The sequence below is a fragment of the Zonotrichia leucophrys genome, chromosome 5 (genome assembly GCF_028769735.1).
Source record: "Zonotrichia leucophrys gambelii isolate GWCS_2022_RI chromosome 5, RI_Zleu_2.0, whole genome shotgun sequence".
Taxonomy (NCBI): domain Eukaryota; kingdom Metazoa; phylum Chordata; class Aves; order Passeriformes; family Passerellidae; genus Zonotrichia; species Zonotrichia leucophrys.
Genome location: NC_088175.1, coordinates 42804928 through 42823004, shown reverse-complemented (window position 1 = coordinate 42823004; position 18077 = coordinate 42804928). Strand labels below are relative to the sequence as shown.

General features: G+C 44.7%; 1 protein-coding gene across 7 annotated transcripts in view; it reads left to right on the top strand.

Annotated features, from left to right (window-relative positions):
• Window positions 1–18077, top strand: part of OSBPL5 (oxysterol binding protein like 5) — a 172066-nt gene that overhangs the window by 29520 nt on the left and 124469 nt on the right. Inside the window, exon 1 of one of the 7 annotated variants that reach the window (XM_064714824.1) lies at window positions 6505–6676. The exons of 1 other annotated variant lie outside the window; for it this stretch is intronic. In XM_064714824.1, coding sequence (XP_064570894.1) covers window positions 6641–6676 — 36 coding nt within the window. In that variant the 5' untranslated portion in view covers window positions 6505–6640. Of the gene's footprint in view, window positions 1–6504; window positions 6677–8276; window positions 8736–9154; window positions 9372–9657; window positions 9681–9717; window positions 9854–18077 lie in introns of those variants that run through there. 5 more of the 7 variants (XM_064714828.1, XM_064714830.1, XM_064714829.1 and 2 more) reach the window with 5 other exon arrangements.

The window sequence follows — 18077 nt, the reverse complement described above, 5'->3', positions numbered from 1 at the left end:
AAAGCACTACCAAATTAGCTCACCATGTTCAAATGTAATTATTTTTTTCACTCTGAGAATATTTCATTCTACCCATTATTCTTTTCTCTTTGTAGACACTGGGAAACAGGACAAGGATTAATTGCATATCAGAGAATCTCCTGTTCTGGGCAGCAAGAGATCATTGATGGTCTTGAATTCTGGTTTCAAACCTATGTACTTGATGAACATTACACCTTTAATTGTACACGTATAAATATAAGTAATAACACTTAACTAACACATTCCATATATTTGTGTGTTTTTTGCAATTTCTCAGTCAATGTAAGCACAGGTAGCATTTGTTGTTCAAACCTATGGTATGTTTTTCACTGATTGCCTTTCAAAGGACATCTGTTCTTACAAGTTAGTCTTACTTTTAATGCCTGGATCTTTACCACAAGAGTTCAAAGTGAAAGGCTGCCACATTTAACAGTTCATCTTCAAAACAGTGGCACAAAACCACCATGTGACAATATGTGATTGAAAAAAGCAGCCTTTGGCCTCATGGCAAGGCTTGCACCCAGTGGAGACCTGGTGGAATGTGGGGCTGTGGTGTTCCAGCTGTGGGATCTGCTTCCAGCAATGTCCCACATGGGTTAGCTGCTCCACACAGCTGTTTTCCCCTGGATGTGAACAGGGACAAATATCCTGACCTCCACAGCCAAGTATAATTGAGGGTGCATAACACAGAAGGGCTAAGCAACATGCTTCAAGGCTTGTGCAAACCTAAGGAGCTATTACCAGTCATTAGATAAGATGACATGTTATCCTAAAATCTGTGTCTTCGCATTCAGGGTATTTTTTTCTATCGGTATCTTCTTTGGTTTTTTTTTCAGTCAGCAGCCTCTTAGTTTCTCAGATGTCACTCTCTCTCTTTTTCAGACAGATCAGCAATGTGGTTTTGAGGTAAATATCCAGATCGTTTTTATTTACTGCTCTTTGATTCATAGCCAGAGCAGCCTCAGAGTACATGCACCTGGAATCCCTTTCAGTGAATCAGCAGGGGAAGATGCACTCTAGGAGCATGCCTAATTTGCTGCAGTTGTTGATGGATGCTGACTTGATGGAACCAGACTAAAGCTACTCCAAAGCCAGTTCTCTGAAATGCAAATAGTGTGCATGTTGCATCCTCACTAGCAATTTCTTTGCCTTACAGATGTGCTCCTGCTTGCTAATGCAGCGACAGCACAAGAAAGACACACCACAGCAAGCCTGGCTTCACTGTGTGAAGGGATCAGGAGACACAGTCACTGACAGGGGAACAATACAGTTCATCAGGGCTGAAAAAATAATTTAATTTGCAAAATGATGGAGCAGCTACCTACAGTTGTCTGTGGCCACCATCAGGTCGCCCATGTGGAGGTCAGAGTTCCCAAGGTATTATCCCACTATTTTGGAACTCCAGTAGTAGCTAAATCAAGCCATCCTCTGTAAGAGCACCTTTGTGTTTGGACTGCAACAGCACAGATCTAATCAGTGACTCTGGGATCAAACCAGGTCCTTTGTGGCATAAAAGGGACAGAAAACTTGCTCTGGAACAAACCTTTATGTGCTGTCCTTTTGGGCTGTAAGTCAGAGCATGGTCTTTGATAGTGTTAGATCTGTTCTCAGGAAACATTTTTCATTCAGGCTTCAGTATTTTGTGTTTTACTTCTATAATTGTAACTTGTGACTGTAACACTGGACAGGTCTCCCTGTTTGAAGCAGAAGGATGACAAAAATACTGGCATCCCTCTGTGCAGACAAGCCAGATGTCCTTCAGAAGTAGCAAAAATATTATTGTACTTTTTCTTCCTGATCTCCTTCACATCCCTGTGGGAGTTTACCGGAGGCATCAGCAATAACAAAGAGTCCTTAAAATGAATTGTAACAGCCAAGGAGACTTTTTTGCTTGATCACAAATGGAGCCAGAAGAAAAATTTCAGAGAGAAGAGCAGGGAAGAAGCTGTGAGAAGTTCCATAATTTATTAGAGATGAGCTGGCTACAAGAGTGAGTCAAGAGTCAGACAAAATAAAAAGGGTCAAGAATGAGAACAAACACAATCTGGGAAGCAGCTGCAAGCTTGGGAATAGGATACAATGTTATTACAAAGCTACTAATAGAGCTGATTTGTTACTCTCTGGCCTGACCTCCAGATCAATACTACACATCGAGTGTCAGGAACTAGATTCAATCATCTGTAATTCAAAATGCCCCTCTCTGGAGAGACCAAAGTAGTAAACAAATAGGAATTAAGCTGTGATTTCTGTCTGTCTAGATCCAGATCTACCTATGGACAGAGTATAGATCAGTCAATACATAACTAGGTATGTGTGCAGAGATTGGTACTGGTCCTTATGAAGATCTATGTGTCTATGTTTATGAGTCTGATAGGAGAATATTTTATAGAAATACATGTGTTGGATTAGGTTTGCAAGGCCAAGATTTTGGTACCATGGGGACTACAGAGGTGGCTTCTGGGAGAAGCTGCTGGAAGCTTCCTCCCTGTCCAGCAGAGACACTCCCTGGCAATCCAGAGATGGAAGTGTCACTGGCCAAGGCTAGGACAACTAGAAATGGTGGTAACACCTCTGTGATAGCATATTTTAGAAAAAGAGAAAAAAGTGATTGCACAGTTGTAATTGTGGCCAGAGAAGAGCAGAATGAGAACATGGGAGAGGAACAGCCCTGCAGGCACCGGGGTCAGTGCAGAAGGAGGGGGAGGAGGGAATCTCTGCTGAGATTCCTCTGCAGCCCATGGTGCAGGCCATGGTGAAGCAGCAGTGCCCCTGCAGCCCATGGAGATCCACAGGGATGCAGAGATCCCCCTGCACACCAGAGCAGGTGGATACCTGAGAGGAGGCAGTGACCCGTGGGAGGCTCACACAGAGAGGAGCCCACACTGGAGTAGCCTCTCCATAGTGGAGAAGCCCCATGGAAGAGAGACCCATGCTGCAGGAGTTTGGAGAGGACAGTTGCCCAGGGGATGGACTCACATTGCAGCCATGCTAGAACTTCATTTATACACATATTTATATGGTCAGATTGGATGGGACTCTAATCAACCTCATGTAGCTGAAGATGCCCCAACTCACTGCAGGGAGGTTTGAATGGCTGACCTTTAAAGATCCCTCCCAACCCAAACTCTGCTATGATTCTACTTATGGATATGTTTACATATACATGAATGTTTTTGTTTCATCCTTTGAGACTTTGTAACAGCTAGCTTGTTTTATAATTAGCTTGAAACCTGACCAACAACAAGGGCTATTGGAATGGTTTTGAATACCAAATTGGTTTCGTGTCATGTCTTATCAAAGTTTTTGAAATCTAGCCCATATTTCACTGGACAATTTGTCAGATCCTGGCTGCTTTCCAGCCTGCTGCAGAAGGAACCTTGCTCAGTAGATCAGCTCAGCATGTTGGGCTATTCTCTGAGATGATATCTGGTCAGGCCTGTGGGAGCAAATCAATGGCAGCCAAATTCTTTGATGTATTTTTCACACCAAAGCCATAATGGCAGCATTCATCTTAATTTGCTGGCTTAAACATTTGGAGGAAAATAAAATAGGTCCATGGTGCTTGATATGAACTGGCTTCAGTTGAATAGCAAGAAATTAGGAACTTGGGTAGTCACAACGAAACATCATTTAACTCTAGCTGTAGCAAGACCCTTGTATGTGGAGCAGTTTACTTCCCAACACAGACTGTAGTTTGGGATTTCTGAATGAGTGATTTGAGACAGAAGTTTACATTGGTGAGGGTGCAGGGTAGGGAAAGTAAAGTCTGCTCTAGAAGTCTTGTTTAATATAAGATACCTAAGATCACAAAAATATTTCTCTGGAAAGATCACAAAAATATTCACTTCTGGGGTGAAGTAGTTGAAATGGCATTGTATTTAGATTCCTGAAAAACACCCTGGAGGCTAAAGTTATAGAAAGCAGGGTACCATGCAAACAACTGATGGGCTGGATAGAGAAAGTAAATCAGGTAAGAGCAGCTGGGATCTGTTATCTTGTTACTGGCAGGTCTTTAAAGCTGCCTATGAAGCCTGTGCTACAAGCTCCTGCTGGAGACTTTTACTGGAAGCTCAAAATCTTGTTGGCAGGACCACCAGAGCTGTGAGAGGCTCATGAGCCCTTTGGAGGCTTGGCAAGTGGGGTGAAATTGCTAGCCAGATAACCTCTTTGCTGTAACTCCAGCCCAAGTGTGGACATGGGAAAGCTTTCTGATCACAGTGTGTGAGTAAAGAAAGATTTTCAGGTTATTTACCTACTCCATCTGCTGCAGTGCTGTTCCAGGCAGGGATCGTGGCACTAACATGGCCAACATCCATCATTCATAGAAATGTCTCCTAAGATGAGCTCAGGGCAGGCCATAGGGTCTGCAGATAGGAGACAATGCAGCAGAAAAGGAGATGGAATACAGAGCAGCAAGATCTAAACAAGGTCTCAGAATTGTGTTATCTGCCCAGCTCAGCCAGACTGAAAAGAAGGATGGGAGCTGACCTCTGATACTGTACAGTGAATATATTAGCCAGGAGAAAAATTTTTGCTAGCAAACCACTCAGGAAAAATTACCTCTGCTAACAGAGACAAAATAAAACAAACAAAAAAACCCCAGTCAGAAACATCATCTCAGCAGGGAACACACTAACAGAAAGGAGCTACTATAGCAATCAGAAATCTGCAGTATCAAAACACTGTGGGATCTGCTCATTTTGAAGCTTGCCCACTGCCAGCTGCAAAGTCTTCACACTGCTGCTTTTATGCTCTGCAATGTGACACAAAGCTCTTTACAGAGTAGATACTCCCTGCACCTCTTAGTGGGTCCCAGCTTTCAGCAGGAATCAGTCACTGGAAATTTTCTTCTGCCTTTTGCCACAAGAGGACTCCAGTCTCCAGTGGCTCCCAGGGAGATGGTTGTGGTTTTTCTGTCTAACTTCTCCAGAGACCTGTTCCAGCGAACTAGCAATTAGGATCCTGGTTTAGCAGCAGCTCTGTTTTTCAAAATGTAAAATGAACACACATGTTTTTTTAGAGCTCTAAACAGACAGACTACTATTTGTTAACAAGAAACTCCTGCTCTATCCAGCTATGACATTGAATATTTTTGCTAAGGAACATTGCACTGGAAAACCCTTGTGGGTAAAAGTGATCTTTTTCTTATCATTAATTGTATACAGCTGTGAAGCTTATGGCTAATGATAAAGACCCATGTTTAATAACATTTTTTCACTCATTTCTTTTAAGCTTCCTGCTTCTTGTCTCACTATGTGCCATGAGCTTAAGGGCAAGTATCTTACAATGCTAACAACCATTCATATGATGTCTGATTAATATGGTTATGGCTCTAGAGTCATTGTAGTAATTATAATGATAGAAATATGATCCTCTCCATTTTCATTTTAATAGAGGCCAATAAATATATCTTATGGCTTTTATGGCATTTAACTATCTAGTCATGAAGGGGAGCTTGTAGAACTATTGTAACTATGCTGTGAGATATAGGAAAGCATAAAATGAAAGTCTGACAGACTTTGCAAAATGAGTATGCATTTACAGTTCACATAGGTGAGGTCTGATCTCTGCTGGGGGAAGAGGAGCTTGTTCAGCAGCTGTGAAAGGTGAGGATTGAAAAGGAAGATGCAGGGGAAAGCACTGCAATGATTTCCTAGGCAGGCTGCTGACATGAGAGAACTCAGTGCTCTCTTTGTTGCTGCTGCTCACCTGCCTGTCTGCATTTACCACAATTTCTAGACAACATTTATACTGTGTTGCTGCACATCTCCAAAGGTTGCCATAAAAATACGTGAGATACTGCTTTTCAGTGTTCTGACTATTAAGGTCTTTGAGTTGCATTATTGGATTGTTAGGACTGAAGTAACAACAGCTGAAACAGCCTGAATAGACACTCCTAGCACTAGAATTAAAGCTTATTGTGCTTTGCTGCTTTTGTTACCCTGTTTATGATAGAGTTCACACCAGTTTACAAGCCCTTTTAGGACAGAATTTTGTTTCTGTGGTAGGAGAATTTAGTGTTGCAAACACTGGCAAATGCCCAAAGGAAATACCACAGCTGCAGACCCCCTGGAAAGAATGCTGATTTCTTGTAAAAGAGAGCTGAAGCCAGAAGGGTTCTCAGCCCTAACTGCAAGGTACATCCATCAAAGAGCTTCTGTCAAAGGGATGTGTGATATCTGAGGGACATTGATGAATTAGCCTCAACCTAGGGAGCTCAGATGGCATTAGGACACAGCAAAGCTCACCCCAAATGCACAGCTGGGTTATGAGCTCTGTACTCCACATCTGCCTACTGAGGGTTTTATGATACACACCTCAGGTGCATCTGCATGGACTGCAGGCAGCTCATAACCAGCAGATGTGTTTTCTAAATGGCTGTTAACAGAACAGACACTAGAGGGCTGTGGAAAATGGTCTTCAAAATTATTACTGTGTGCATTGCTTACTCCCCACATTTCTGTGGGAGACTTTTAAGGAGGAGAACAGATCTAGGTCCCAGCTTTGACAGACAGACAGGGAAGTGATGGATTACTGTAACGCAGAGTCAGGCGACCCATCTGGTGCAAGGTCTGAAGACACAGCAAATTCAAGTTCAGGGCTCCCTGGACCATAAGAAATGCCATGGCTGCATGATGCAAAGCATCAGTCTGAGGTAAATTTTCTCTCATTTTCTCCAGTTTATGGACAAAGTTTTGACAATTTAACTGACAATTATTCTGTTCTGTGTATCACTAATGCCTCATGCTTTATCCTAGAGCACACAGGAAAACCTAATGTGGTTTTTATTTATCAGGGTCTCTAACTGTTTTGACAGAAATAATTTTGGATGCTCAGTTTTTTTGTCAAATTAGTGTTGTGTAGCAATGTGGCAGATGAAACCCTAGTAATCATGGAATGATTGCCTGATAAGAAAATAATTTAGTAGAAATCTTAGCCAAAACACTTTTAGAAGGGTTTTTAAAAATGTTCAAAATGGGAAGTGAATTCTAAGTCCCACCAACATACTTGTAGGGTGCTACAAACTGTAGATCTCTGTACCAAAGTAGCTGAGAGGCCATGGTGGGACAGTGCCAGACTGGATACAGACAGGTGGACCAATGTCAAGTCCATGCTTTTGTTAAAAAGCCATTTGTACCAGACAAGGCGCTGGCAAACTACCTGGCTGCATTTGAGTGTTCCAGCTCTAAAAGCAGAAGGGTGAAAGGAGTGGAGGTCAGAGAAAGGATCCCAGTGTAGCCTGGAACAGATAAGACAGGAGGCAGCAGGGAGAGTGAGAAGGCAGCATGAGGCAGGGTGAGCTGTTTCATGCTCTGAGAGGATGGCTCAACCTGGCAGTGCCCTGAGCCAGGGTGATGAGAGGCCTTGGCATCCCCATGCAGTGCCCTGCCCCATTGCACAGTACAGGCTTGCCCTCAGGGTTACATTTTGGTAAGGATTAAGAGAAAATCCCGACCAACTAGAAGGCAGCTGGAATCATGACAACTCTCCACACCTTGCAGATGATGGCAGAAATCACAACAAATACAGGTGAACTTAGAATCATCTGCTCTATGCAAGTGATTCAGGGGCTTATTTAATGGGTAGAGAAGGGCTGTGTGAATAGCAGGGACAGCTTAGACTGTGTTTATAGTGCTTCTTTCCAGGGAAAAGCAAAAATGGATGTAACTTCTCCTTCCAGCACCATGCTCTACTCCTGGCTAGGTACAGTGCATTCTGCTCTGTGTCCCATTGAGTTCACCAGGAGAAAATCAGCTACCTCTACTGGCATTAGGTATGTGGATATCAGTGATGCAGGGTGAAGCCTTGTAGTCCCTGCCTGCGCTGGAGTTGGCTGGAGGCAGTAAGTCAGAGAAACTGTGCCCTGGTCCAAGCTGAGATTGCATCTTGGGATGAATTCAGGATTTTTCATTAAGAGCTGGGAAAACTTTTCAAGTAATGAGTTGCTTTTTTTCAGTGCTGGAAGCTGGCTTTCTGTGTAGTATGAGGAACATCAGAGCTATTGATCTTTGTCTTGCACACACTAAAGAGAAAAAGGATCTGTCTTTTTCTGTGAAGGGTGGGGTAGTAAAGCATTTCAGGCACATGATTTAATGCTTCTGGTTTCAGAAGCACGAGTCTGAGCTTCATGCTGTATTTTGCACCAAAGCTTCAGCTCTACATGGGTGATTCAGACTTTAGTGATGTAAGTCGGACTCATGTTGGTCACATTATCCCCTCATGTGATTTTTGGTTTCAGAAAGTTTGGGTGCCGTTTAACCTTGCTACATCTCTTCCCATGGAGATGAAGGAGGTGTGAAGTCCTGTTTGGCTTCCTATTCTCGGTCCAGTGCTGAACCGTGGGACCCGCAGAGTGGAGGAGACAGGCAGCATCAGTTAAATGCGTGTGGCTGGGTCGTTTTCCGCCGTGATGCTTCACCAGATACTCTGCTGCCTGTAAAGTCATGCCTCCCCCGAAGGGCAGGCAGGCTGAGACCAGGGATGCGATGATTGGACTGTCCTCCTCGTCTGGAGGAGCTTAGGGGTCCGTGCTTGCCATGGGATTGATTTTTCGCTCTGGATGCACAGGCGAAGCTGGGAGCGTGCCCAGCTGCGTGTCAGGGCTGCATATTGCATGGGCGCCTTTGAGGCACGGCGTCGGCGGAGGCGTGCGGCTGGATGCTGAGACAAAGTGCTCCTGCAGCTGCAGGGCTTCAGCGCGGTGATTCCTCCAGGTTGGCTTTTCTCCATTATCTTGCGCGTGGCGTCAGTGAACCCCAGGGAGGGCTCGCTGCTTGCTGGCCGGGGGGTCCGCCTGATTCTTGTTTAAAGGGTTGGTTTTGTTTTATTTACTCTGCCTCGGCTTCGGGCTCTCCCTGTGCCGAGGAGAAGAAAGACACAAACTGCGGGGAGTGCGGGGGGAATAACAAACCGAAGGGAGCCGAGCTCCGGCCGGGAGAGGCCGAGGCGCTCCCCGGGGGCGCCCCCGCGGGGAGCCGAGCACCGCGCCCGCTCCGCGCCGATCCCGCCCGGATTTTGCACGTTTCCTTCTCCCTTTCTTTTTTTCCTCCCCTCTCCTCCGTTTTTATTTTTTCTCCCTCTATTTTTCTTCTCCATTCCCCCCCTTCTCTTCCCTCCCTCTCTCCCTAGCGTGGTTGGATCAGTCTTTTGGTATTTCCTGCCGCCGCCTCCCCCGAGCAGCTGTCCGGCCGCGGCCCGGCGCTGCGCGCTTTCCGTGCCGCCGGGGGAGCGGCTCGGCGGGGCCCACGCGTGTCCCCGCTCCCGTCCCACGCGTGTCCCGGCGATGCGGCGGCGGCGGGGCGCGGCGTGCTGAGCGCGGCACCGCGCGGGGGCTCGGCCGCCCCGGCCAGGTAAGACGCGCCGGACATCCCCGCCTCCCCCTAAAAGCCACGTCTTCCCCCGAATCCCCGAAGCCATCCTGCCCAAAATACCCTATAAAAGCAAATACCGCTCCCCCCCCCCTCCCCGCCCTAAATTATTCTAATAAATCCATCCCCCGCCTTCCATGGTAGCTCTTCTTCCTGTCCCCCGCGCTGCCAGGCTGCCTATTTTTAAGTATAACGTGGTACCCTGGAGTCGGCTTGCGGGCGGCGTGATTTCAGCGAGGGTCTGAGCGCCGGGAGGGTACCCTGCCGCCTGTGCCCGTGCTTTGTGCCCAGGTTGTGCGTCGCTGTTTCTACGTGTGCCTTTTTTGGGGTTTGGCGACGGGAGCTGTGGGGTGGATTCCCTTGCCCCCCGACTTCTCGGCATGGCAGGGCTGGGGGGCCAGCAAGCGGCCGGTATGGCGTGCTGTCAAGGAGACCTGATTTCTTTAGACATGTGGGCATATCTGGTAGGTGGAACGCATTTTTAATGTACTTCTTCTAGCATGGTGAGGAACTAGTAAGGAGACTGCACTGTTACTAATTGGCTACGTTTAATTGACAATAGTAATTACCTTTCCTATAGGTGCTTGTACAGATACCGTAGTGGAGACCATAGGCATTGCTATCTAAAAACCAGATTTTGGAAACCTGACTTTGGAAATCCTTGTAGCTTGCACTAAGTGAAGCAAGGCAGCATTCCTAGAGAAATAAACACATAAGCACATGTGACTTGACTGTTGGATCAGAAACCATATTTTTCAAGTGCTATGCAAACCTAGAGCATTGTAGTGTGAAACAATTGTTTAACATAAGTGAGGGGGAAAGTTCTTTAAACTGTGTAGCAACCTCCTCACTTCATCCAGGTGCAGCAGTATCTTTGTTGTCAAAATATTCCTTCCCTCTCTGCACTGATGTGGGAGATAGCAACAGTATTCAGCAGTGTCTGTACAGCAGAGAACAGCCATTGCACTGGATGTGTCCCCAGCTGCCGCCTTTCCTCCTTGGCAGCAAGTTTCCGCAAAGGTGTGAGTGGGGAGGGAGAGACAGAAGCCTCAAGCCAGGCTCTGTGTGTGGCAAGTTCTCTTCGCCAAAAAGGAGAATGGGTGTTCTGAGCTGGGCAGTTCCCAGTAGGATGGTAGTGACCCTGGGAGTATCCCCACCCCGGCAGGGCAAGGAGGGGGACAGAGCTGGGCCAAAGGGACCTGGGGGCAGCAAGGGAATCAGATTCAGCTCCAGGGGTTACTTTGTGATACTGTTGATGGAGGCACAGACAGCAGCTCTCTGATTCAAGGAGAAAATACAGGCCATAGTCCTGCCCACCGCCTACTTTGGTTTGAAGAGGACAATGTGAACCTAAGGAATGATTTAATCATGGTGATGCATGAAAGTAACTGAAAGGCGGATTTACTGCTCTAATCTTTTCATGGTGCTTAATTTAATTTTCATGTGCTTTATTGCAACACTGATTCATCAGGTGAGTGGGAGGGAGGTTTGTAGAGTACAGGTGGTTCAGTTTCCATTACTGGATTAGATATTTCTCAAGGTGCTTTCTTGGCCACAGCAGGAGGAAAATGGCTCTGTGTCTGATAGAGTGTTGTGGTTTGGAATCGGGATATCTCTAGGGGTAGGCCGTTCCTATAATCTGTAATATGCAGTGTTTGAAATCAGTGTGCCGTGCTCAGAGCAAAACTGAGACTTGACTAATTCTTACTATGTTCATAGATCATAAATATTTCAGTTAAGCTAATCTGAATTGGGTTAGACTCACTCCATGTCCAAGGGAGCTGTTATCTGCTGGAGGTAATTGTGAGATTGTCTGTGTTGCCACTGCTGAAGGTCTTTTAGTGCTGGATCTGGGGCTGAAGAGGTAAAAATGAAGCTGCCCTGAAGTGTGTCAGCAGGGCCCTGCTGCTTCTGAGCTGCAGAGCACAGACCTCCCTCTGCAACTGCAGAGAGTTGTGCTATTTGATCTCCTGTTTTATTTGGGGGAAAAGCTGTATTTAACGTTTTTTCTCCTGACCTCCCTGCCTTTGGAGCATTAACAGCACAGTGTTTTCTCAGCCAGAAATGCTGCTCCTCACGCCTCCAGTCCTCAACATGAGATGTCTCTGGCATCACGTTGTAGGTGTTTGTGCATGCCTGCTGTGGTTACTAAGGTAAAGGAAACACAAGAAGCAGCTCAGGGAATGGGAACAATCCAAATGCCAAATACACATCGGTTTTGGCAGGAATGACAGTGACCTGCTCTGCCAGCATGTCTCAGTGTGGGTCTGGGCTTGCTCACTCCTCATGCAGGCTGCTGACTGTCACTGCTGGTGTTTATGATGTGCTTTAGAGCATCAAGCATCTTGAGACTGAGCAAACTCCTCCCTGGTGCTCCTCAGACCTCATTTTGGAGCTCTGTGGTTGTGGTGCATTTAATTGTACAGGGCTGTGTCTAAATCACAGGTTCTGCCTTCATCTCAGCTCCTCCCCACCACTGTGGCTCTTTCTGGTCATGCAATGAAGGGGGAAGGAGACAACCATCCTGAAAAACACCGTTTTGATAAGTAGCTGCTCAGCCTCTGTGGAGGACTAAGGCGAGTACAACCTGCCCAGGTTTCCACATTTCTTAATTATTGGAATACTCTTTCTCTGCTCAAGGCGTGGGAGTGTTGTGCTTGCATCGGGCTCTAGGTACTGTATAAGCATCTGTGGAACACAAAAAGATCAAGGGACTAAAGGGGAACATTCTGCAAAATTGGAAGCAGCTAACAGCAGGCTAGTAAGAGTTACCTGAAAATGGTTTCTGCCCATCACAGAAGGAGAGTGATGTAAAAGGGGGATTAGGGTTAGAAGGTTGGAATTGTCCAGCTGCTTGTGTGGCGGTGTTTTTTAATTTCTTTCAAGCTGCATAAAAACCATGGACAAATCCCTTGTTCTTTAGTCTCAGTTTTCTGTAGTGTCTTTAGTTGAAATTGTGCCATTTTTTTCCTTTATGCTCCTTTCACACTGAAGGATTTATAGGTATATAAATCAAAGTCTGAATTGAAAAGGCTCAGTTCTCCTCTTTGTTTAATAAACAGCCAGCTGCATACCTGGGCTTTCCTTTGCAGTGTGCCACTGAGGCCTATGCTGAATTCCAATATCAATAACTTTACTGTGCTGGCAGTTTTCTTGGTAGTAGCTTTACTATGTGTTTTGTTAAACTCCATGCCAAGCTTCAACTTACTGGGAATTGACTGCAGGGCTGCATGAGTTTGAGTGTTTTGGCAACCTGGTTACCATTCGCATGATTATAGCATCAGTAAAAAATTAACCAGCTAAAGGCAAAAGAGAAATCCTTAATAAACTGGGATGTGTGCAGCTCTCCTTGTGGGGGGGAGGGGGGAAACTCAACAAGAGGCTTGCCTGCTTCATCCTATCTAATCTGTCAGTGAATCAATCAATGTGAAATTGTACCCCCAAGGAATAATGTAATAGCTATTTTGTGTGTATTCCCAAACTGGAATGCTGCTGTAGTAGAGTCCTGAAGGGTGTGCTGTCTAAATCGATCAGCAGAAACCAAGATAAAAGCAGACTTGCTGCTGATCTATCAGATGTGGCAGAGAGGCATTGAGGGATGAAATGTCTCGTTCTGTGTCGAGTGCAAAGCTTAAATGTGAGCTTGGTCCTGCTGCATCCCAGCACTTCCGGCACAAAAGCAGTGTCCTGATAGCTCTCCTTCAGTTTTCTCTCAGCAAAATCATGAGATTGCTCTGAAAGGTTTAATTTTCATGCCAATGCATTTTGTTGCAGACAACTGTCGTAGTGTCATTGTTCCATCCCACCTTCAGTGCTGCAGAGGCAGCTTGCCTTTTCTTACCTGTGTTGTTTGATGCCAGTTGAAAGTGGAAAGCCTATGCTAGCGCTGCATTTTTTAATTGATTTGCTCTTTTCTCAGGTTAAAATGATGGGGAATTCTCTCCTCACAGTAATAAATTGCCCTGTCCCAGTGAGGAGAGGAAGGGAATTCTGCTCCGTTGCATGGTGTGGGTAACTGTTGGTCATTGTGAATAATCTTTGCAGAATGAAAAGAACAATTTAAATTTTTGTGCTATTGTTTTGATATTTTTGCTCTTTCTCTTGTTGCTGTCACTTCAGCATCAGGAGAGAATCACTTTTATGTAGAAGTAGGAGGTGACCAAGGCTTTTATGCACTTTATCAAAGATTGCACAGTTCGTTCGGGCAGCTGTTGCTGGCTCATCTGTAAAATCCCTGAAATGTGAATGTGAAATTGCCACTGGAATTAATGCTCTGTCAGAGTGGTTATTCTGGCAAGCTCCTGGCATGGATGCAAATAAATGAGATTTCCATTTTATAAGATGAATCTTTATGTTTTTTCTTTCTGTCTTGCCTTAAAAAAGAGCCTTGTGCACTGCTGCAAGCCTGACAGTTGCTGATGCAGTGAGTTATTTTTCTTACCTTACCTTACTAAGGAAAGTCATCCGGATTTGCAGATAATTTCATTTTTTTTTGTGTGTGGGTCAGACAGTTCAGGTCTAAACAGTATTTTTTTTTTCTTTGTAAATTTGTAAATCCTTACTTGGACTATGAAGGCTTTTAGTGGGCACTGAATGCACAGTACAAATTGTAGCATTAGTGGGCAAGGCAGTAATTTAAACTGCCATCCATGGAGCTCTGTTGTTGTAATCTAGAGCAGGACACAGGTGTGTTTGATATGAAATACACAGTGTTTGTATTTTTCAGTTTCTTTTATAGTAGGTTTTCTTTCCATTTTGACATCTGTCATTTGCCCCAGCCTCTTTGTCCTACTCTGCCTTTGTAACCCTTCTCATTCAAGAGGAGATAGATTGTATATAACCATGTGTAAGATTTTTTTTTTGTTTTGTCTAAGTTCAGGTTCAGTGGATGCAAACAAGGCTCTATGTTTTTTTTTGGGTTGGTTGTTTTGGTTTTTTGTTGGTTTTTTTGGGTTTTTTTTTTTTTGACCGATGAACCACCCAGACTTTGTTGCCTGTAATCAAGCTGTTGTTACTGCCTGAATTTCTCTCTGGGCTCCAGGTCATGGGAGGCACCTTGGCACAGCTGCAGTCATTTATTAATACCTGCACTCATTTATTCCTACACCTATGTATTGCAGTAGATTTGGGAAGCTCCACTTGTGGACGAGGCTGGAGGCTGCTTAAACCAAGCCTAGACTGTCAGGCTTCTAACCTAGTTTTTCCCAAGCTGGTGTTCAAGTTCTGGCTTGTGGAATCCCTCAGGGTAGGTGCTGAAAGCTTTCTTTTCCAAGAGGGTGAGGTGTGCTGAGGAGCTGGGAGGATCTCTAGCCATGAGTATATCTGAGAAGTGTAGTGCAGGGTCTCTCATTTCTCAGTTCCCTGAGAAGGTGCATGGCCAGGCTGTGTCAATATCAGCTTTCCATGCTTTTTTCATCCTCTCTTTGCCTGGATTGTGTTGTTTGGCATCAAGGTCTCTTATTGGAAATTCACACAATATTTAGAGCAGTATGGTCTTGGATTTTGCTGGGCTTTTATGTAATATAAATAAAAACAGTCTCATTGTGTAAGCAAGACACTGAATAACTTGTCTAAAAGAGCTAAGACTGTGGGTACAACAGTGGCAGTTTTATTCTCTTTGGACAGGTGCATGCCCATGAGGAAATAAGAGGTAGGTAGGTAGGGACCAAGTGAGAAACATTGAGCAATAACAGACTGTGACTCAGAAGCAATTTAACCATAATAATCCCCATGACACTAAAGGTTCTTTTTCCCAGAAATGCACAATATGCTTTTCTCTGCTATAAAGCTGTTGTCAGCTGACATCATTGTGTTAACATAAGACTTGCTGTTATCCACAAGATGCGCAGTTAGCAAAGAGCACTTCCAGTGCTGGCTGCTAATTATTGCTAATGCTCTCCCAGTTGTTGAAAAACAATATATTAAAGCTATTTCCTACTTAATATTTTATTCCTGATGGCTGGTAAGCTTATGTTGTGTTAAAAATAAGGCTTCTAATATCACTTCAAGTATTACCAGCATTTGATTTATTTAGGAGAACACAGAACGACCATTTACCAAATGCCTCTCTTGAGTACCTGTTGTAGAGATGCTTTGTCTTTCTTTTTTTTTTTTTTAATAATTTTTTTTTAGAGTACCAGTGTGGAAATTTATGGATTTTATTTTTTGTTTATCATGACTCTCTCAAAGCCTGTGTGTTTTCCCATTGACTTCATGGCAGCCAAGTGCTTTTTATCCTATATGTCACTTGGAGAAATCACATTAATGATGTATCACTAGCCAGAGAGAGCTTTTGCTGAAAGCACACAAAGGCAATAATTTACCTTGTGATTTTATAAAAGGCAGACTTTTTTTCCCTCACATTAAAAAAGGAAGCTGTTGAAGTGAAGGAAAGTGAACAGAGAATTGGTACTCAAGTACTATCTCTGCAATGCGAGAGGGACATTGCAATACCATTAATGAGATTCTCCCATTTTTCCTTGGAGATATGGTATTGAATTTAGAAATAGATTTTGAACAATTTTCCACTGAACATCTCACTTTTCTGCTCACTGAATAGCTACAAACCCTTATTGTTTAATAGCTATCTTCACTTTTAACTGATAGAGTTTCACAGAGGTACGGTAATAGCTGTGAAAAGGTAGGACTTTTTCTAGACACTGTTTAATTTACTGTAATTATATTAAGTGCTAAATTGAAAGAGGCTTTTCTAGTTAAGATGAGGATAATGAATAGTTGTGTGTTATTACCATAGCCACAATGGGGGAAGGAAGAAGTGATTTAAGTTTTGCTCGAGACAGAAAGAAAGAAAACCTGCCCCAATGTGGTCCTTAATAATTAATTTTTCCCTCTCTGTTGCTGACTCCCAGGTTTTGCTAGAAGAGTTTTCTGCCCTTGTACCTCAGGGATGCAGCAGTTTATTAAAGGAATCAGCAGGTACTCCAAGTGAAAATGGCTGTGGAAATAGAGTGAAGAACCAGATTGCACCCTCCAGCCAAGCCTGGAGCTACACAGGCAGGGGCACACACAGCAAATGCCATTGCAGCTCTGAAGGCACTGCAGTGTAGCATGGCTCCCCCGAGGCTCTGCTCCCTCTGTGCTTTGCCCACACTGCAGAGAAAGCTGTGGTTTGCTGCTCTTTTCTGCTTGGAGCAAGTTGCAACATCTCAAGTCCCCGGGCAGGCTGAGTGGGCGCTCCCAGCTCTCTGCCACCCACCAGCACTCGCCCCTGCTGTGCTTCCCGTGCCGGAGCTGCGGCACCTTGTGCTGTTGCTTCCCTCCATTGGCCTTGTTTGAGAGCCCGAGCAAATCACAAGGTGTGCAGAGTGTGTACCCCATGTGAAAACACACCAACTCACTGTCTTGGCATATTTGATGAGAGTGAGAATGGCATCTTTATGCCACTTTTAACATGGAACTGCTGTAAGCACACCCTGCCTCTCCATGTGGATAGAAGTGCTTTATCTGGGGCAGGATTTCATTGTGTCCTTGGAAGTTGAAGCTGTTCAAGGGAAAACCAAAGCATGTTCCCTCGTTTATTCACCTCTGTGCCCTGGGGTCCAAGACACCACTTCTGTGCAGTGTTTCTTGCACTGGCTTCCCTTGCTGTCCTGCTAGGACTGCTGCCAAGTTATCTACAGGGACTTGTCCCATACAAATGTTTATCTCCTGGGAGTTGCACTCATGCTGTGCTCTTACCTCTCAAAGTCTATCAAGAGTGCGTGTGATTGCACTTGACACTTGAGATCTGGGCTAGATGTGAACCCCTAGGGAAAGGCAGTGTGTGAATTATTTAATCTCTTGAGCATTCCAGCCCCCTGTATAAAAAGCATTAAGCAATATGGGGCTTTTTCTTGCTTTAAGAGAAGGTCTGTGTCAGCCTTGCTTGAACTCTCAGAAAGCTGAGTATTTTGAGCACTGAACTTCATACCATTGTTCCAGATTCATTGGAGTACAGTTATGGGGGACTAATGTGAGCAATGTTTGCTCCCAGGTGGACCAGAAATATTGCTGATAAACCTTCTGTTTTCTTCCCTTCTCTCCCTCTTTCTCTTTTCAAGTAATTTGGTTCTTCTGGATGAGACAGGTTGAGGCAATGCAAGTAGGATAATTTTGTGGTTAGGGCATTTGGCTTTGAAATCAGGAGATCAGTGTTAGTTCCTGCTTCCATCACAAGCCTCCTGTAGCTGTGGGGAGATTGCTTGCACCTCTGTGCCTCTGTCTGCACCGGAAAAATAACAAAGTAAGTTTTGGGGTTGGGTTTTATTTATTTTCCTGTGCTGGCCTAAGGGGTTCTGTGATGAGGGCAGGGAGAGGGTCTGATCTCTTCTTGGGGTTATTTGGCATGATCTGCTGGCCTGGTTCCAGCCAGAGTATGCCTGTTTGCTCTCTGGATAAGGCTACTAGGAAGTCTTCAGGTGCATCTTTTTTCTCTCTTTTTTTATTTGCTCATTCTTTTGTCATGCTTTTTGCTTTCATTTAACATTAAAATTAAATGGTGAGTTAAGCAGAGCAGCTTTTAATAATGTGTAGAAAATGAGCTGAGCTGTACACATAGATGGTGCCCATAGGAAGCCTGGAATTATCCCATAGTGTTTTTAATGGGCAGTCCTACTGCACTGTGAGCTGTTGACTCAGTGAGACTGTCTTAGATGAGCTACAGATGAGACTCCCAGTACTGTAAATATC